We start from the raw sequence: 21,259 nt of genomic DNA on the forward strand, positions 1-21,259 counted from the left end.
AGATCTTTTCAACACTCACAACAGATGCCTATGCAGTTCGTCGTTTTGCGCTTTCTGGTTTTCCTGAGGCTCCAGCTTCAGATACAGAAATATTTATGGTCATTTGTGGTGGGTGTGCAGTCTAGGGAGTGTCTCCTCAAGACAATACAAAGGGCCAACAGCAAAGAGCAAAGCTTCCCTTTCCTCAAAGGCTTCCTTCCTGTTTCTTGTCTTTGAGAGAGAGAGAAAAAAAAAAAACAAAAACAAGGCTCCAAACTTTTTCCCCTAAGGGGAACTACAAACAGAGGTTTCCCTCAAGCCTCTTCTAACAGCAGCCAGTTCATCAAGCCCACAGACCAGACCCTGAAGAGCCCCACGGAATCAATAACCACTTTGCTTTTGAAAGAAAGGGGAAGAGGGCATAAACCTGAGACGTAGACACACTAACCTGAGTTAATCCCACAGTGGAAGATAGGAAATATTGCAGATGAACTGGAGTTTGGCAGGGTTGCAGCAGAATCCTCAGAAACAAAACACGATGCCCAAGGAAGTTCTAAACCAACAATAAATGTCATTTCTCCACTCCCACACATACATACTTGTTGCATAAAACAGCTGTATACCTTTAAGAACAGCTTCAAAATCACTGGATCTCGCAAAAAGCACAACTGTATAAGATGAAGACTAATTAAAAGATTCAAATCAGATGATTCTGTTATAATGTTCTGTAGACACAGGCAAAGGAGCTATGTAGAATGTCTGTAAGGAATCCAGGATTCTCAGGTAGCTGATAACGACTTCATGCTGCTGCTTTATTTCACTTGACACCTTCCATTCTCGTATCAGCTACTGCGTGCAAACCAAGCCTCCCAAGAATGGTGACCCTGTCCTCTTCAGTTCACCTAACACCCTGACCAAGAAGTAAATTAAAATGCAATGTATTTCAGCTCCTATAAATGTTACCTACTTACTCTATTTAACTCAACTCTCAAAGTACCATTGGGATAAATCTGAACATTACAACTTAAAGAAAAAAAAAAAACCCTTACAGACTATCTAGTCCAGCCCTCAGTTTTACAGATGAAGAAACTTAGATGCAAAAGGATTAACAGCTATCTCAAAGAAGCAGACCAAGTCAGTGGCAGAACCAGACGGCACCCAGACTTCTCACAGTTCACTGTGCCATGCTGCTTCTCCATAGCCCAAATCGGAGCCTCTGCATGTATGGGGTCCCCATGGCTTTGCTAGAATTGTCACATCATTACAGGACTGGAAACCGGAACTGGAGCCCACAACTCTCAAACCAGAAAGCTGAGAAAGAACCTGTGCCTTCTAACAAGTCGGTATCAGGTGAAGGACAGACAAGTACTTTGCATTTAAATAAGTTAGGTAATTCTTTCCCCTCTACTGTAATTCAAGTAAAAACAAATAGCAAGATGCACTTTAATTAAATACATCTGTTTAGAGAGTCCTTATGTTAGGAATCTGGTTTTTTATTTTTATTTTTTTGAGACAGAGTCTCGCTCTGTCGCCCAAGCTGGAGTGCAGTGGTGTGATCTCAGCTCACTGCAACCTCCACCTCCCAGGTTCAAGCGATTCTCCTGCCTCAGCCTCCTGAGTAGCTGGGATTACAGGCACACGCCAACACGCCCAGCTAATTTTTTGTATTTTTAGTAGACATGGGGTGTCACCATGTTGGCCAGGCTGGTCTCGAACTCATGACCTCATTATCTGCCCACCTTGGCCTCCCAAAGTGCTAGGATTACAGGCTTGAGCCACTGCACCTGGCGAGAACCTGGTTTATTATACTAGACCAACGGTTTTCAACCTTGGCCACACATGAGAATCAAGAGCCAACCATGTGCGTTAACAGTCTTGGGCATTCAACCTGGTCAAACCTTTGGATGGCTATACCCCCAGACACTGTAGAGCAAAGACACGTCATATCTACTTTGTCCTGTCCAGATTCCTAACCTACAGAATTAATGGGTATAGTAAAATGGAATTTTTTTTTAGACCACTAAGTTTTAGAGTAGTTTGTTAAGCAACAATAGTAACTGGGACACCTGGGAAGCTTTTTTAAAAATCCTAGTGTCCAAGGTGCACTACAGCCCAATTAAGTGAGAATCTCTGGGTCTGGGACCCAGGCATCTATTTTTAAAGCATCCCAGGAAATTCTGTGGTGCAGCCAAGGTTGAGAACCAAAGTCCAGATCCATGTTGTTTAATACACTGGCCACATATAGCTGTTTAAATTTAAATTAATGAAAATTTAAGTTCATGAAAATTTAAATTAATGAAAATTTAAATTTAAATTCCTTGATCGTAGTCACATTTCAGGTATTCAATGATCACATAGGGCTACTGGCTACCATATTGGACAGTGAAGACATAGAACATTTCCATCATCTCAGAAAATTCTATTGGACAGTGCTGGTCTAGACTAGCAGTTCTCAAAGCTTGGTCCCGCGCTACCAGCATCAGCCATTACCTGAGAACTTGTTAGAAATGCACATTCCCAGCTGGGCGCAGTGGTTCACACCCGTAATCCCAGCACTTTGGAAGGAAGAGGAGGGCAGATCACTTGAGGTCAGGAGTTTGAGATCAGCCTAGCCAACATGGTGAAACCCTGTCTCTACTAAAAATACAAAAAAAAAAAAAAAAATAGCAGGTGTCGTGGCGGGTTCCTGTAACCCCAGCTACTCGGAAGGCTGAGGCAAGAGAATTGCTTAAGTCTGGGAGGTGGAGGTTGCAGTGAGCTGAAATTGTGCCCGGAATTGGTGGGTTCTTGGTCTCACTGACTTCAAGAATCAAGCTGCGGACCCTCGCGGTGAGTGTTACAGCTTTTAAGGCGGCACGTCTAGAGTTGTTCATTCCTCCATGGTGGGTTTGTGGTCTTGCTGGCTTCTGCGGTGAGTGTTACAGCTCATAAAGGCAGTGTCGACCCAAAGACTGAACAACAGCAGGACTTATTGCAAGAAGCGAAAGAACAAAGCTACTACATTGTGGAAAGGGATCCGAGTGGGTTACCACTGCTGGCTCCAGCAGCCTGCTTTTATTCTCTTATCTCGCCCTACCCACATCCTGCTGATTGGTAGAGCCGAGTAGTCTGTTTTGACAGGGCGCTGACTGGTGCGTTTACAATCCCTGAGCTAGACACAAAGGTTCTCCACGTTCCCACCAGATTAGCTAGATACGGTGTCCACACAAAGTTTCTCCAAGGCCCCACCAGAGTAGCTACATATAGAGTGTCGATTGGTGCATTCACAAACCCTGAGCTAGACACAGGGTGCTGATTGGTGTGTTTACAAACCTTGAGCTAGATACAGAGTGCCGATTGGTGTATTTACAATCCCTGAGCTAGACATAAAGGTTCTCCACATCTTCACCAGACTCAGGGGCCACGCTGCCTTCACCCAGTGGATCCCGTACCGGGGCTGCAGGTGGAGCTACCTGCCAGTCCCGCGCCGAGCACCGGCACTCCTCAGCCCTTGGGTGGTCGATGGGACTGGGCGCCGTGGAACAGGGGGCGGCGCTCATCGGGGAGGCTCGGGCCGCACAGGAGCCCATGGAGGGGGTGGGACGCTCAGGCATGGCGGGCTGCAGGTCCCAAGCCCTGTTCCGTGGCAAGGCAGCTAAGACCCGGTGAGAAATCGAGCGCAGTGCCAGTGGGCTGGCACTGCTGGGGGACCCAGTACACCCTCTGCAGCCGCTGACCCGGGTGCTAAGCCCCTCATTGCCCGGGGCCGGCAGGGCCGGCCGGCTGCTCCGAGTGCGGGGCCGCCAAGCCCACGCCCACCCGGAACTCCAGCTGGCCCGCAATCGCCGCGCACAGCCCCGGTTCCCGCTCGCGCCTCTCCCCCCACACCTCCCTGCAAGCTGAGGGAGCCAGCTCCCGCCTTGGCTAGCCCAGAAAGGGGCTCCCACAGTGCAGCGGTGGGCTGAAGGGCTCAAGTGCCACCAAAGTGGGAGCCCAGGCAGAGGAGGAGCCGAGAGTGAGCGAGGGCTCTGAGGACTGCCAGCACACTGTCACCTCTCAAGATCACGCCACCGCACTCTAGCCTGGGCAACAGAGCAAGACACCATCTCATAAAAAAGAAAAAAAAAGGCTGGTTGTGGTGGCTCACACCTGTAATCCCAGCACTTTGGGAGGCCAAGGTGGGTGGATCACGAGGTCAGGAGATCGAGACCATCCTGGCTAACATGGTGAAACCCTGTCTCTACTAAAAATATAAAAAAATTAGCTTGGGTGTGGTGGCGGGCGCCTGTAGTCCCAGCTACTCCGGAGGCTGAGGCAGGAGAATGGCGTGAACTTGGGAGGCAGAACTTGCAGTGAGCCAAGATCGCAACACTGCACTCCAGCCTGGGCAACAGAGAGAGACTCCTTCTCAAAAAAAAAAAGAAAAGAAAAGAAATGCACATTCCCAGGCTCCACCCTAGACTTACCAAATCAGAACCTGTCAGGGTGGGGCCCTCCAGGTGATTCTGATGCACATTCAAGTTTGAATACCACCCATCTTGTTACTACTGCCCATACAAAATCATTTTTACCATGTCGTCTCTCATACTTAAGTATGGAAATTATCAACTTTTAGCTTCACTATAATGTAAGAGAATAGTTCATGTTGTCATACAATTGCAAAGATGTGTATTTTTGTGCTGGCAATCATGAGAAGAAATGCCTTTCAACTGGTAAGCCAAGGGCACTAAAATGTTTCATGAAGATGCTCTTATTTGTAATCTCTAAGAGAAACAACTGTAAGGCCTAAAAATATAGAAATTATTAAAAATTCAAGAGACTATATTCAATTATTAAAATTATAAATGTGAAAACTATGACTATTTGTGGCATGACAAAATATAAGTGGGAGAAAAGCAAAACACAAAATTGCAACAGCAAGTATTTGTATTATATGGGCAAGGACAAAATAAAGGTAGAGGAAAAATAAGAATAACTGATTTGTTTTTGTTTTTTTTAATTTTTTTAAATTATACTTTAAGTTCTAGGGTACATGTACACAACGTGCAGGTTTGTTACATATTGTATACATGTGCCATGTTGGTGTGCTGCACCCATTAACTCGTCATTCACATTAGGTATATCTCCCAATGCTTTCCCTCCCAGAATAACTGATTTGTTAAGCTTGGTAGGACAATGATTCTTTTTTGTTTCTGTCATGCTTCTTATAAAGTTACCTATGCAAAAACATTTTAGAGTGTATAACAATGCAACTTTTAAAAAAGATACGATTGTGCTTTGACATGAAAAGTACATTGCAAGGATAATTTGATAAAATAGTCCTACTTGATCAATGACTCACTGAATTGTTAATCTCACAGTAACATGAAATTAACACTGGATTCAATCAAATGAGGGGGCTTGGACTGGTGAAGTATCAGGTCTTTCTAGTCCTGTGAGTCTAGGAGGATTCTCCTCTCTACTTTTCCTTTTTAATCTTAGATCTACAATCGAATATAAGAATTATACATTTTTCACAAATAAAGTTTTACAAAGAGATGTGAAAACTTTGTTTTTATTTAGTTTTCACCTAGTTGTTGAGTGGTAAAATACCAAATAAACTAATTTCCAAGGAGGAATTTCTTCTTAACATTTGCATGTCTAAATATCCAGAAATATTTTGTAGAGTGGTCTTTTTTGAAAAGATAACTCCTGGATCTCACATAAATCAAGTCGTTTTAATACCTGTTTTCATCTAAATTTTAGCATTTCCATTACATCCTTTGTTGATAGCTCTGACATTAATAAACTGAATTTCTTATATGCCAAGGTACAAAGTAATCTCACTAAGTGTTTCGGAATGTCTTGTTTATTTCTCTGCTATTCTGTTTCCTTTGCAGGTAATATTCTGAAAATTTCTTTAAATTCTAAACATATAAACATCTTCTCTGCTCTTGTTCCAGGGAAGATCTGAGAAAGGGTAACTTTAGTTGGATTAGTCCAATAAACTGATATCTGCAGAATGTTTACTATTTGAGGGAAACTTGTTCCTGTAAATTTTCTTAAAAATATGAGTACATGGCATGTGCAATTTTATTGAAAATTGAAGACAATTCAAGTTTTCCACTATTTCTAGCTGGATTTCGCCACCGGAAGCTGAGTTAAGTAGTGGGGTGATAAACTAGCTATTTTGGTACTATTCTGAAAATATGTGAGACAAAAGATATAATAATATGGCATACACCTTTTTAAATGTTACACCAAATAACTTTTAACAGTGATGCAAAAAGTATGATTTTTAAAAATTTTCCAGCTGGGTATGGTGGCTCACGCCTGTAATCCCAGCACTTTGGGAGGCCAAGGAGGGTGGACCAGGAGGCCACTTGAGGCCAGGAGTTCGAGAACAGCCTGACCAATGCAGCAAAACCCCATGTCTACTAAAAATACAAAAATTAGCCGGGCGTGGTAGTGCACACCTATAGTCTCAGCTACTCGGAAGGCTGAGGCACAAGAATCGATTGCACCTGGGAGGCAGAGGTTGCAGTGAGCCCAGATTGTGCCACTGCACTCCAGCCTAGGCGACAGACCGAGACGCCATCTAAAAAAAAATTTCCAGCTTTTTATTAACAAACTATCCTTATGAATGTGGGTAACTGAGTTGTCTACAGTAGCTACTACTTTCAATTCTAGCATTTATCAATGTTCTTAAGAAAAAGAAAATTATTGCTTTTATTGTTGGAAGTTAAATAGAAAAGGGATTTGACAAAAGCTTTTAATAATAATAGTAACTGCAAAGAGAATTTACAAAATGCTTTTGGTGTGTAAGGCATTCTTGAATCTAAGTACTGAGAACACAAAGATAAATCATGTATAGTCCTTGCCCTGGAGAAACCTCAGAGTTTAGCTGAGATACAGTTATATCTGAGAAATGTCCTTAACATAAAATATACCAAAACAAACAAACAAAACAATGTGCTTTAGGGAGAAAACAAAAAGCAGACTATATGGAGAAAATTATCATTAATGTCCTCAGAGAAGATACCACAACCAAGAAACAAGAATAAGATGCTTTAAAAAAAAAAAGAGAGAGACCAAAAAAAGAGTTCTTGAAAATTAAAAATGTGATAGCAGAAACAAAAAATTAAACATAAGGATTAAACATAAGGCTTGTAAGATATAGTGGAGGAAATCTCTCAAAAGGTAGGACAAAAAGACAAGAAGTAAAAAGTAAAAAGAAAAAATAAAACCATCAGAAGACCAGTTCAGGAAACCCCATGTCCTAATAGGTGTTCCAGAAAAAAAAAGAGAACAAAGAGAAAGTCTTATTAATGAACTAATTCAATAATTTTTTTTCAGAACTGAAAGATATGAGTTTCCAGCTCAAAAAGGCCCACTATTGTGATTTAACAAAAATAGGGAAAAAAATTCTAACAGATTCCAGAGGGGAATAAACTAGGTCACGTCAAAAGGATTAGAAACCCAAATAATTTCTCAACAGAAGCACTGAAAGATAAAAGACAGTGGAATAATGTCTTTAAAGTAGAATATGATACACAGTCACACTATCAATAAGGTGAGTAGGTAGAATTGAGATACTTTTCATAGTTTCAAAAAACTTCACCTTCCAATCATGCTTTCTTAGGAAACTACTGAAGGATGTGCTCTACAAAATGGAGGCAGGAAACCAAGAAGAAGGGAAGGAAAATAGAAAAATAGGAGATTCCACACAGAAGACAGGTCAAGGGAATCCCCTGAAGGATGGTGCGGGAAACCCCAGGGAGGCAACTGCTCCAAGCGGAGAGGGCTACCAGATCACAACAGAACACGTAAGAAGGGCCAAGGAGAAATGTCTCTAAGAAGAGGAACTCCAGAGAGCACCTGGTATGTTTGAAAGTCTTGAAAAAAGATTTAGGGAAGCGGCAGAGAGTTCGGATGCTGAAGTAATAAGTACATAGAAAAAGAAGCAAAATAAAGAAAAATGAGGAGGCCGGGCGCGGTGGCTCACGCCTGTAATCCCAGCACTTTGGGAGGCCGAGGCGGGCGGATCACGAGGTCAGAAGATCGAGACCATCCTGGCTAACACGGTGAAACCCCGTCTCTACTAAGAATACAAAAAATTAGCCGGGCGTGGTGGTGGGCGCCTGTAGTCCCAGCTACGCAGGAGGCTGAGGCAGGAGAATGGCGTGAACCCCGGGGGGCGGAGCCTGCAGTGAGCCGAGATCGCGCCACTGCACTCCAGCCTGGGTGAAAGAGCGAGACTCCGTCTCAAAAAAAAAAAAAAAAAAAAAAAAGAAAAATGAGGGAAAAAGCAACAATCATTAACGCCAGGCAAAACAAAAAGTTTTGTATGACAAGAATTCATGGAACAATTCATACCTCAATGTCAACAATGTTCGGTACAGTCATATAAATAATGTCAACACTAAATATTGATCCAACCAAAATTACTATATTGGGAAAATAGGGAGCAGGTGGGAAGAATTTGGGGGTGAGGTGAGAATAAAGCAGAGAAAGAGAACAAAGAGAGCAAATAAAAAACTAGCATTACCAGCATGTTATTCAGAAATACGGCGGGAAATTCCAAAAGAATGAATTAAAACCACTAAAAGTGGTTGCCTCTGGGGAAAGAAATGAAGAGGGGGACTTTTTTTTTTTTTAACACAGCCTTTATAAATTATATAACCACTTCACACTTTAAACTGTGTATACAGGTTAAAACAAAAACAAAAACAAAAACCCAGAGCCCAAGCTCTTACTAACTAAACCTATGTTTTTCAAAATATAAGTTTTGACTCATTAGTGGGTTGAGAAATAATTCGGTAAGACATAGCCATTATGTTTTTAATGAATTCTAACAGAAGGGGATAGAAAATAAAAGACATTGCATACAGTTAAGAGTATTTTTTCATGAACCTTTTAAATATACATATCCAGGTTCATAATGTAAAATTTATTTTTAACTGTTGACTGTCAACAAAATAACCACTCTAAACTACACTGTATTATAATTACTTTTAGTTTTGTTTCTTTTTTTCTTTTTTTTGAGACGGAGTCTCGCTCCGTCGCCAGGCTGGAGTGCAGTGACATGATCTCGGCTCACTGCCACCTATGCTTCCCGGGTTCAAGTGATACTCCTGCCTCAGCCTCCCGAATAGCTGGAATTACAGGCGCATGCCACCACACCCAGTTAACTTTTGTATTTTTAGTAGACAGGGTTTCACCATGTTGGCCAGGATGGTCTGGATCTCTTGACCTAGTGATCCACCCACCTCGGCCTCCCAAGGTGTTGGGATTACAGGCATGAGCCACTGCACCTGGCCTGTTCATTTTTCTTAACACTTCTTACTATCATTCCCAATGTCTTAATTTTTGTTTTGTTTCTGTTTTTGTTTTTTTGAGTCAGGGTCTTACTTTATAACCCAGGCTGGAATGCAGTAGTGTGATCTCAGCTCCCTGCAGCCTTGACCTCACAAGCTCAAACAATCCTCCCACCTCAGCCTCCCAAGTAGCTGGGACTACAAGTACATGCCATCACACCCAGCTGATTTTTGTATTTTTTTGTACAGACAGTGTTTCACCATGTTGCCCAGGCTGGTCTTGAACTCCTGAGCTCAAGCAATTCGCCCACTTTGGCCTCCCAAAGTGCTGGGATTACAGGCATGAGCCACGATGCCCAGCTCTAATGTCTTATTTTTTAAAGTAAGATTTCACGCACCTTTATTTTAAAACAAATTGAAAATGTTGATAGCTAATGAAAATAGTCCATTATAACACTCCTTAAAATCCCACTCATGTCATGCTGAAGAATGGTCACTCCTATATTAGTGAAACCTAAATATTCTTTTTTTTTTTTTTTTTTTTCCTGAGACGGAGTCTTGCTCTGTCGCCAGGCTGGAGTGCACTGGCGCGATCTTGGCTCACTGCAACCTCTGCCTCCCGGGTTCAAGCATTCCCCTGCCTCAGCCTCCCGAGTAGCTGGGACTATATGCACACGCCACCACGCCAGGCTAATTTTTTGTATTTTAGTAGATATGGGGTTTCACAATGTTGGCCAGGATGATCTCTATCGCCTGACCTCGTGATCTGCCTGCCTCGACCTCCCAAAGTGCTGGGATTACAGGCGTGAGTCACTGCGTCCGGCCTTATCCTTTGCTTTCTTACAATTAACTCTGTAATATGGGCAGAGAGAAGAATAACAACACAGAAAAGAGAATTCAAAGTCCCACAGGTGATTTTATAATGTGGAGTATTACTGCTTCTTAGGTGACTTATCTAATTATGTATGACTTTCACTAATATTTAAATTTCTGGTCTACAGAGACACAGGAGCCAAGGAACCATCCTAGAAGCCTTCAGAATGGTGGAGGAAGCCAGCTTAGAAATTAAAACTTGCAATATTTACAGACTGAATAGCCCCTATCCAAAATGCTTGGGACCAGAAGTTTTGGATTTTGAATTTTTCTTGAATTTGGAATATATGCATTATATACTTAGCAACTGAGCATTCTTTTTTTTTTTTTTTTTTTGAGACGGAGTTTCGCTCTTGTTGCTCAGGCTGGAGTGCGATGGCTCGATCTCAGCTCACCGCAACCTCCACCCCCCGGGGTTCAAGCGATTCTCCTGCCTCAGCCTCCCAAGTAGCTGGGATTACAGGTGTGCACCACCACACCCGGCTAACTTTTATATTTTTTTAGTAGAGACCAGGTTTCACCATGTTGGTCAGGCTGGTCTCAAACTCCTGACCTCAGGTGATCTGCTTGTCTTGGCCTCCCAAAGTGCTGGGATTACAGGTGTGAGCCACTGCGCCTGGCCCCCAGGAATTTGGAGCATTTTGGATTTCAGATGTTCAGATAGGGATACCGCTGGTGAATAAACTAGAAAATACATACAAAGCTTATTAAGAGGAAGCTTTCTTCCACTGACCCTCCCTCACACGATTTGCAAGGTGTATTGTTCATCATGCCATATGGAAAAAATGAACAGGAAGCTAAAAACTTTCATGCTCTTCTACTGAGAGCCCATATTTAGCCCAACATTTGATTTTTACACAGTAGGTTAGATATGCACTTTATTTTGGAGTCTTACCTTACAATTCACTTACATAAAATAATGAAGAACAAAAACTTCTGTAGAAAGCAAGTTCCACTATATTCTTTTCACAGCATAGCATCACTTCCTAAAAGTCACAGGGATCAGACCCGTAAGCCAACCACCTATATTTTAAAAACCATCACTACCATTCACACTGAATGTAAAAAAGAATGAGTAAGTCTTAATATGCTGGTATTGAAAGGGGACCGGGCGCGGTGGCTCATGCCTGTAATCCCAGCACTTTGGGAGGCCGAGGCAGGCGGATTACAAGGTCAGGAGTTTGAGACCAGGCTGGCCAACATAGTGAAATCCCGTCTCTACTAAAAATACAAAAAAAATTAGCTGGGCCTGGTGGTGGCCGCCTGTAATCCCAGCTACTTGGGAGGCTGAGGCAGGAGAATCACTTGAACCCAGGAGGCGGAGGTTGCAGTGAGCCGAGATCACGCCACTGCACTCCAGCCCAGGTTACAGTGCGAGACTCCATCTCAAAAAAAAAAAAAAAAAAAAAAAGAAAGCTACCAAAGATATTTCTTAAAAAATATATAAATAAGATACTTATTTGTGTATATAGTTGTATTAAAAATGCACATATATATGGAAAAAAAGGCATGAGAACTAAATGACAGTGGCTACCCATTTTCCAAGAGGTGAAGAGATGGACAAAGTAGGGATGACAGCAGGAGTGAAGAGGAAGACGTTTCACTGTGTATGTCACCCTTTTTACCAAGTTAGGGATTCTCATTCCATTGCTCCCTTCACCCCACTCCATCCCTTCACCCATACTCACCCCACCCCCAGAACTGTCTTGCTTCTTCCTCTTTTTTTTTTTTTTTTTGAGATGCAGTCTCACTCTGTTGCCCAGGTGAGAGTGCAGTAGCATGATCTCAGCTCATGGCAACCTCCACCTCCAAGGTTCAGGCGATTCTCCTGCCTTAGGCTCTCAGGCAACTGGGATTATAGGTATGCACTACCACACTCAGCTAATTTTTATATTTTTAGGAGAGACAGGGTTTCATCATGTTGGCCAGGGTGGTCTCAAACTCCTGGCCTCAAGAGATCCGCCCACCCTCGCCTCCCAAAGTGCTGGGATTACAGGTCTGAGCTACCTCACCCAGCCCAGAACTACCTTGCTTCTGAATCCACCCCCTCACCTCACACACATACAAACATCCAGAAGCAACGTGTTGTAGGTATGCTTTCACTTTCATTGGCAAAGGACTCTCTCCTCGTCTTGCAAAAGTGAACCTATGCTCTCAGTATCCATAAGACCACACAAACACCACCTGTCTTGGCAAGTTGCCAGGACCTTGGGTAGCATCCACAGTCCCTCCTCAAATGCTCCCATCACATTTGCTAAGCCCTTGGTAAGTGCCAGTATGCAGGAGCATGAGGCACAAAGAGAAGTAGGACAAGGTACCTACCTGCCTTCAGGGAGTTCACAGCCTCCAGGGAGAGAAAGAAGAGGAAATAGAGAATTTCGAAATTATGTGGTTCATGAAATGGCAAAAGTATACACCAGCGTAATTTACCACGTTGTATTTTAACTACTTTTTCCTCTCCCTCCCCCTTCTCTCCAAGGTGAGTGACTTTGGTGTAAGTACTGGATCCACAAGTATCTTTGAATTCCCTATGCTGAGCATGGTACTGAAATGATCTGAACTTCATCAATGTCTCCTGGAGAGCAATGCAATGGTATTTTAAGAAACAAATCCATGTGTCTTAATGTTTCAGAATGGTGATCAGTATACATATCAACTACTAACCTGGACTTATGCAATGTATTACAATACTAGAATTTCAGCAACAAAACAAACATCTTTAACCTCAGACATCCTCTGATCTTTTAGTCCTAGCTACACAGTCTTGGCTTTGGTTTTGTAAAACGGGGAAATAATGAAAGCTGACCCCATCTGCTTTTTTTTTTTTCCTGGATATCAATGCATTCTCACTTGTTTTTACTGGTAAGACTGAAAACTTTCACCCACTAACCTTCAATTTCTATCCATGGTTAATTCATTGGTAATTTCTTGCAACTTTCAGAAAAGCAGTAATTCTCAATTTGACACAGGTTTGCCAATATGCATTTAAAGACCTCTTACACTTCAAACCTTGGACTTGTAGGTATGAAAAATAATAACATTCTCAGTATTCTACTCTTCACCTGCCCTGCCCTGAGCACTATCTAAAAACCAATGACAGAAATGAATTGCAAACACAGCATGAAGCATTGTTGCAATTAATCAACCCAGAGCCCAAGGGAGGAATTGTTTCTATTTTTAAATGCACTGTTACTTTAAGGGAAAAGTCTGTGGAGAAATATGAAACCAAGCTGCATAATGAAAATAAAAATGCATTTGGTGTCTTCATCTGTGCAAAGACAGTAATCCTAATGTACAAGGAGCACTGTTTTGTTGACTCCTCAGTTTATCTGTAAATGAAATGACGGGTACCCAAGACAGAATTCCACAGAAAGCTCATCTGCTACTCAAAGAATTAGATCTGTCAGAAGGACAAAACACGAGAGTACCCATATTTCAATGCTATTTTTATAACTCCAGATAAGGGACTATCACAGTAAGTAAGCAGATGAATAGATTCCAAAATCACCCTCAAAGATCCTGATTAGTAACTAACGTGGTTCAGCCCGAAAAATGATCAACTGATTACTTAGCATTTGGAACCAAGTGTCCACAGTTATAGATTGTATCCAAATTCCACAAAATCAAATCTGTTTCTCTTCACAAATGACAACACTTCATGTCATTAAACAGTAGCTAACAGTCGCACTGCTCATGGTTAAGAGTGACAAGGAGCAGGTGCCAAGCCAGCAAGGAAAACAAGTAGCAGCTACACAACAGGAGCTAAAAAGTATTCTACCTGTTCCCTGAGACTGATTTCAAGAATCTGACCCAACAGAATTTCTTCCCAAAACAGTATCGGGGGGTGCGGGGAGGGGACATTCGTTGGTGATATGGGCATCTAATTTAATCTGTAAATATTTAATGTACTCAAGAGTTTACTTACTATCACCATGAAATATACTATACTATCTACACTGCTATAAATGCATCTAAAAAACATCCATTACTAAACATTCAATACAATGTACAATAAACACTACATTCAGTGTTAAACACAACATTTTTAAATATAGCTTAGCTATTTAATATCACCACCAGAATCTGCTAAAGGTAGCAGAATGTTTGCAAACTGGATAAAAACTACTATGCTCAACACGAAGAGCAAAGAATCCCCAATCTTATCTCCTCATGATTTCTTTCCCCAAATTTGGCAAAACTGAGCTTGAACACTACACATTATAGAATGGAGGCATTGCTTCTCTAAGCAATAACGTCACAAACCCTGCTTCAGAGTCTCTCTTCAGTGAAAATCTCTGAAGAACGAAATTCACTAAATTGTATTCCATCGATCAACAGGTGATTCTTGGAAACACAAACTCATATTCATTTCCAAGGAAAATTAATATTGTAATCGCTCCTGCTTTTTCACATATATATATTTACAGGCTACTGCATTATTATATTGAATGAATTCCAACCGATTTCTTCGCAGAGGCTTACTAGAAAAATGCCAAATATTCAAATTATTTTGGGGCATTATCCCATACTGCTGCATGGAACAGAACGGAATTAATAAGGATCCAACAGTTACCACTTTTCAAATGCAAATATGTTGCCATCTAGTAAATACAGCCCCTTTTTAAACATCCCTCAGTGTCTATACAGTTCAAGGCCCTACTTTTGTTTCTTTGAAAATCAAAATTCGCGCATTACATTGAGGCATTATCTCAACTCAGCAACAACTAAAATAGATATTAACTAATCCAGCCTGAGTCTGCATCGTACAAGAGTCTTGCTTTATTTTTTCCTCCCATTTTACACACACTGTCCCTCAACAATTCTGCCAAAGGAAACAAACGCTGCAGCGATGAAAAGGATCACGGACACTGGGTTCCACGACAATGAGGTCGTGGGCTGGTCACCTGCCCGCCTCGGGCCTCAGTTTTCCTGTCTGTGAAATGTGACCGCTGGACGTTATCACCTATGGGGTCCCATCCGGCCCTCTCCCTCCCGGGTGCCTCGCAGCCCGCCCGGGCTCAGCTGACTGGTGCTGTGGCCAGGGTGCCCTGCCTGCCGCCGCTCTAGAAGGAGGGGAAGGGGGGCGAGGGAGGAGAGGAACTTGGACTTGCAACAGCTTCAAACAGGAGCGGGCGACAAACTTGAAGCCACCCTCCTAACAATAGGAAAGAGCACTCCCATTTTCCTGGCTCAAACTTGCAGGACCCCGCGAGGCTGGATCCTCCCAGCCGCCCTGTCGGAACCCGCTTTACCTTTCTCCCTGTTTGGTGTTAGAAGGAGGAGGATGCAGGACCGTTTGATTCCCTTCCATCTCCACCACGCACTTGGTGTTCAGTTCCAGTTCTGAAAGCACAGAGAGAAAGGGACGTTGCAAAGTCCAGCATCCGCGCCTCCAGCCAGCCCGCTCGCCCGCCAGCCGCGCCGCGCGGGGCTCCGTCCCTGGAGGCGGCCGAGCCTGGAGACGGCGCCCCGGGCACCACGGCCAACGCGGACACCGCCTCCGCCCCGGCCCCCCGGCCCCGGCCGCGCTCTCGACGTCCCGGCCCCGCAGTTTCTAAAGTTGCACCCGCCCTCAGCCCGAGCAGAAATAAAAAAGAGCGGAAAGCTCCTCACCTCGTCGGTTCATGGGCCGGACCCGGACGGCAACTTTTACCTTGGTATCCGACATGTTGGCTGCGCTCGCCCGGCCACTCGCCGCGCCCGCTGGGCCTTAGGCGGCCCCTCACGCGCGGCGCCGCCGCCGCTGCAGCCGCGCGCCCCTGGAGCGCGGCCGCCGCCGCTCCGCCGTGAGCTCCGAGAGGCAGCGCCGAGGCGCGCGGGCCATCCCGGGGGAGCGCGACGCGGAGGGGGGGCGGGGGGGGCGGGCGGGGGGGGCGGGGGCCCGGGCGGCGGGCCCAGGCGCAGCTCTAGCCGCGCCGCCCCAGCCCAGACCGCAGCGCCGCGGCCCCTCGCGGCTGCCCGGGGCCCCGCGCCGCCATGTTCCGCGCCCGTCACCCGCCGGGGCTCGGGAGAGGCCGGACACGGCCACGCGCGGCGCCCTCTGGAGCGGCGGGACGGCAGTGAGGGGAGCGGCGAGCAGCGCGGCCCTTAGGGGAAGCTGGAGTCCGGGGCGGGACGCATTGTTTCCCCAGGGGACCTTCCAGGCCAAGCCTGCACCGGCGCCCGCGGGGCCCCGCCGCACACCGCCGTGAGCTCCAGCCGCCCTCTGGGGCCGCAGCCGCCCTCTGGGGCCGCTGCCACCCGGAGCCCCGGGACGGCAGCAAGGACCACGGCTCGCCGCGCTGGGTGGGCAGGCCTTCCCTTCCGAGCCCCGGCACGCCGCCCTCTCTGTCCCACAAGGAGCCCGCAGCAGTATTTTAAGATCTTTGTGGTGAATAGAGACTAGAAATGAATCTGGGAATCCACCACTGAAACTGGATGTTTGTAAATAGTGCTCTCCCTTCCCTTCCCGGCCTCTGTTGTCGTGGGAGGGATGTCAAGTGGGCTGGGAGGGCCATTAACTCTTACATAAGAATTTAATAGCAATGGATTCTGTCATTCTGCCAAATGCAGACCTCGCTGCCAGGGCGGAACTGGGAGATTCTGATTTATTCTGTTTGGTTCAACAAGTGCTTAAGGGGCGCTCACCGAGTGCCAGGCATTTTGAAGCGTACAGAAGTCAAAAACCCAGAGTTTAGATCCAGGAATCTTTCGATTTTGCTTAAATCTAGAAATCCACTTATTGGAAGATGTATTGAGGTTTTACCGTGTGCAGGGTGCTGTTGAGGACACACAGAAACATGAATAGCATGATGCAGAGGCACACGCTAAGGTGGAAGAGAGGGCGTGGAGACCTGTTATGCTAGACAGTGTGCGGCAGGTGCTAGGAGAGGCTCCGTCCGCCTCCAACCGGTGCCAAGCTATGGGCCTGATGTTAAGTGCTACTACCATTGACCCTCGAACAACACGGGTTTGAACTGCACGAGTCCACTTACACGTGGCTTTTTTTCAACCAAAGTCTGATTGAAAATACAGTATTCGTGCTCTGGCACAGTGCCTTACGCCTGTAATCCCAACACTTTGGGAGGCCGAGGCGGGAGGATCACTCCAGGAGTTCGAGACCAGCCTGGGCAATGTAAAGAAACCCCATTTCGCCAAAAAAAAAAATAATAATAAAATAAATAGCCGGGCATGGTGGCACGTGCCTGTAGTCTCAGTTACTGGAGAGGCTGAGGTGGGAGGATCACTTGAGCCTGGAAGGTTGAGGCTGCATTGAGCCATGTTCACACCACTGCACTCTAGCCTAGGCAACAAAGCAAGACCTTGTCTCAAAAAAAAGAGAAAAAAGAAAAGACAATATTTGGCAGGTCCAAAACGGAGAGATCCAACTTTTCTTATTTGTGGGCTCTGCAGAGCCGACTGTGGGACTTGAGTATGCATGGTTTTGTATGTTCCTGGAACCAGTCCCCTGTGTACACTGAAGGACAACCGCTTCAGCCCCATCTTATTGTAGAGCCAGCTATCTCAGCCCACGTCTGAAGGGCCTGTTGCATCTTTCCTCCTCTGCATTCCTACTGCTACAATCTCACTTTGCCTGTCCATTCACTTGTTCAACAAATGTGTTCTGAGCGCCCTACTGTGTTACAAACAGGGTTATAGGCTTTTGGCTACAGGCTCTCGGCTGCTGCTCAGAAAGAGGTGAAATTTCCAGCCCTCTGGGGCTAAGAATCTAGGTCTGTGCGTACCTCTTCACTTTTGGGCTACTGAGACATCCTCTTAACCCTCCTAGCTTTGCCTCCTCTAATCACTCCTAAATCCAGCTTCCAGACTGATTTTTCACAAAATTAAAATTTTATCCTTTAATCATGCGTGCTAGTCTATTGTTCAAAAAACTCTCAGGCCGGGCGCGGTGGCTCACGCCTGTAATCCCAGCACTTTGGGAGGCCAAGGTGGGCAGATCACCTGAGGTCGGGAGTCCGAGACCAGCCTGACCAACATGGGTAAACCCCGTCTCCACTAAAAATACAAAATTAGCCAGGCATGGTGGCACATGCCTGTAATCTCAGCTACTCGGGAGGCTGAGGCAGGAGAATCGTTTGAACCTGGGAGACAGAAGTTGCTGTGAGCTGAGATCACGCCATTGCACTACACCCTGGGCAACAAGAGCCAAACTCTGTCTCAAAAACAAATAAGCAAACAAACAAAAAACCTCTCTGTTTAATAGTACCTCCCACCATTCCTGAAATTCTTTATCCAGGACCTTTTCACAAGCAATATACCATCCCTATGCTAAGCCATTGCTCTGGCAGTCTCTATCAATGGGAATTGCAGAGGGTTGAATTTGTAACTCCCAAAAAGGTATGTACAAGCCATAACCTCCAGTACCCGTGAATGTGACCTTATTTGGAAACAGGGTCTTGGCAGAAATAATTAAGTTAGGATGAGGCCATACTGGTTTAGGATGGGCCCTAAATCCAATGACTAGTGTCTTTTTTTTTTTTCTTTTTTTTTTGAGACAGAGTCTCGCTCTGTCGCCCAGGCTGGAGTGCAGTGGCATGATCTCAACTCACTGCAACCTCCGCTTCCAGGTTCAAGCGATTCTCCTGCCTCAGCCTCCCAAGCAGCTGGGACTACAGGCATGTGCCATCATGCCCAGCTAATGTTTGTATTTTTAGTAGAGATGGGGTTTTGCCATGTTGCTCAGGCTGCTCTCGAACTTCTGACCTCAGGTGATCCGCCCACCTCGGCCTCCCAAAGTGTTGGGATTACAAGTGTGAGCCACCGTGCCTGGCCTGACTAGTGCGTTTATTAGAGAAAGGAGAGGGGGATTTGGATACACAGGGAGGAAGACCATGTGAAGACAGAGGCAGAGATAGGAGTGATGCAGCCACAAGCCAAGGAACATCAAGGTTTGCCAGGAGCCACCAGAAGCTAGGAGGAGGAAAGGAAGCCTCTGGAGGAAACACGGCTCTGCTGACCCCTTGATTTGGGACTTCTAGTCACCAGAGCTCTGAGATACTAAATTTCTGTTGTCTTATGCCACCCATTTCATGGTCATTTGTTACAGTAGTCTTAAGAAACTAATACAGAGGCCAGGCGCAGTGGCTTATACCTGAAATCTCAGCACTTTGGGAGGCCAAGGTGGGAGGATCACTTGAGCCCAGGAGTTTGAGACCAGCCTGGGCAACATAGGGAGACTCTGTCTCTACAAAAAATAAAAAATTAGCCAGGCGTGATGGCATGTGCCTGTGGTCCCAGCTACTTGGGAGGCTGAAGCAGGGGGATTGCTAGAAAGCCTAGGTCAAGGCTGCAGTGAGCCATGATTGTACCACTGCACTGCAGCCTGGGCAACAGGGTGAGACTCAAGTCTCAAAAAAAATAAAGAGAGGAAGGAAGGAAGAAAGAATATACAAAATTTAATCAATCCCCTCTCTGTCTCATTTTCTCCTTCTCCCTCATTCTCTGCCAGATCATGAAAGCCTTGAGTGCCTAAGAAATTTCATGTTTATTGTAAAGGCAATAGGAACTGAACGAAGCATTTGGATTTGGAGCCAGGGATTAACATATTCAGAGCATTGATTCAGGGTAATTAATTTGGCAACACTGTATCCATCCAGAGGGCTATTGTAGCCATCCAGATGAGAGGTGATGATAGCCTGAACAAAGCCAATGATAGCACAAATGGAGCAGAAGGAACAGATGCAGAACTTACTGCAGCGAGAAAAGTGGAGCAATTTAGCAACCAATGGGATGTGAGGATTGAGGGAGGCGAAGGATTGCAAGTGACTGAGAGGGATTGGGAGGATGATGGCCCATAACACCATGAATAGATGAGAAGAATAGGTCTTACGGTGAGAGGGGCATGATTCATTTGGTGTTACAGGTTAAAAAACAGTTCCCATTGGTTCTTTGCAGAGTGACTCTTCTTTCTGCTTTCCTGACCCTTTCCAACTTTAAAGACCAGATTAGTCCTCACCTCTTCTATGAAGAGTTTACTAGTCTGGGCATGGTGGCTCATACCTGTAATCCCAGCATTTTGGGAGACTGAGGTGGGCGGATCACTTGAGTCCAGGAGTTCAAGACCAGCCTGGCCGACCCAGTGAATCTCTGTCTCTACTAAAAATACAAAACAATTATCTGGGCATGGTGGCACATGCCTGTAATCCCAGCTACTTGGGAAGCTGAGGCATAAGAATTGTTTGAACCCGGGAGACAAGAGGTTGCAGTGAGCCAGGATCATGCCACTGCACTCCAGCCTGGGTGACAGAGTAAGACTCTGTCTCAAAAATAAATAAATAAATAAATAAATAATAGTTTACTAAACATTTCTTTTTTCTTTTCTTTTTTTTTTAGAACATCTTAAATTTTTAATCCTTTCTTTACAGGTTACCTAGACCACTTTTGATTAAGAAAACTGCAGAAAGTTAGTAACTGCCACAAGTGAACACCAGGAGGTGGCACGTGTCAATTTCTACAGAGTCCTGCTTTGCGGGGTGTCTGAATGCACTGCACGGGGTCTCTGCTCACACTTGCTGGAACCAATCTTGGCAGATTTTAGTCCACAGGTCACTTTTCCCCATATTTCTTTGTAAACTCTTCAGCATTCTTACAGAATTTTTTACGGTCCGCTTCAGCTAGGTCAGCCCGAAGCGGGTGCTCGGGCTGGGGGTCATTCACCAGTGCTATGAGGGGCTGGATTACTTGGTCGCTTTTGGTTGCTGGCTTCCAGTTTTCAGCACTAATTACTAGCAGACAGACCTGCCCCTTTTCGTCGATGTTCGGGTGATAGATCTTTGTTTTAAATGTGATCTTCGGTGGTTTGAATGGGTACTCTGCTGGAAAGTTGATTTCGATTCTGAAGGCCCCCTTATCGTATGGAGGGTTGTAAGGAACAATAAGCCCTTGCCAAGTTTATAAATTAGCTTCATCGACCTGGATGTTACAGAAATTTTTCATCCCACATTTGCGGATTTCTTCATGCTCCTTCATCAGCCTCCTGCTGGCCGCCATCTTGGATTTGGTGCTGCTCCTTCCCCAGAAAAAACATTTCTTTTTCAAAACAGTTTAGCTTTACATCATTAGGAATTATGTCTTTTTAGAGTTTGGAGGTGCCTTGGAAGTCCTGTGGACCTTTTTGCAACAGCCCCCAAAGT

General features: G+C 45.0%; 1 protein-coding gene and 1 pseudogene across 8 annotated transcripts in view; both read right to left on the reverse strand.

Moving 5' to 3' along the window:
• KIF13A (kinesin family member 13A) overlaps positions 1-15,967 on the reverse strand; it is a 238,511-nt gene extending 222,544 nt beyond the window's left edge. For 5 of the 8 annotated variants that reach the window (XM_032140355.2, XM_032140354.2, XM_032140353.2 and 2 more), the window contains exons 1-2: positions 15,741-15,967; positions 15,380-15,470 (exon numbers count right to left, since the gene is read on the reverse strand). In XM_032140355.2, coding sequence (XP_031996246.1) covers positions 15,380-15,470; positions 15,741-15,795 — 146 coding nt within the window. In that variant the 5' untranslated portion in view covers positions 15,796-15,967. Of the gene's footprint in view, positions 1-9,878; positions 10,079-15,379; positions 15,471-15,740 lie in introns of those variants that run through there. The other 3 variants (XM_058432204.1, XM_032140352.2, XM_058432205.1) reach the window with 2 other exon arrangements.
• Positions 15,968-20,660: 4,693 nt separating this feature from the next.
• Positions 20,661-21,131, reverse strand: LOC116460126 (ubiquitin-conjugating enzyme E2 L3-like; annotated as a pseudogene).
• Positions 21,132-21,259: the final 128 nt, after the last annotated feature.

Source organism: Hylobates moloch, unplaced genomic scaffold (genome assembly GCF_009828535.3).
Source record: "Hylobates moloch isolate HMO894 unplaced genomic scaffold, HMol_V3 SCAFFOLD_20, whole genome shotgun sequence".
Classification (NCBI taxonomy): domain Eukaryota; kingdom Metazoa; phylum Chordata; class Mammalia; order Primates; family Hylobatidae; genus Hylobates; species Hylobates moloch.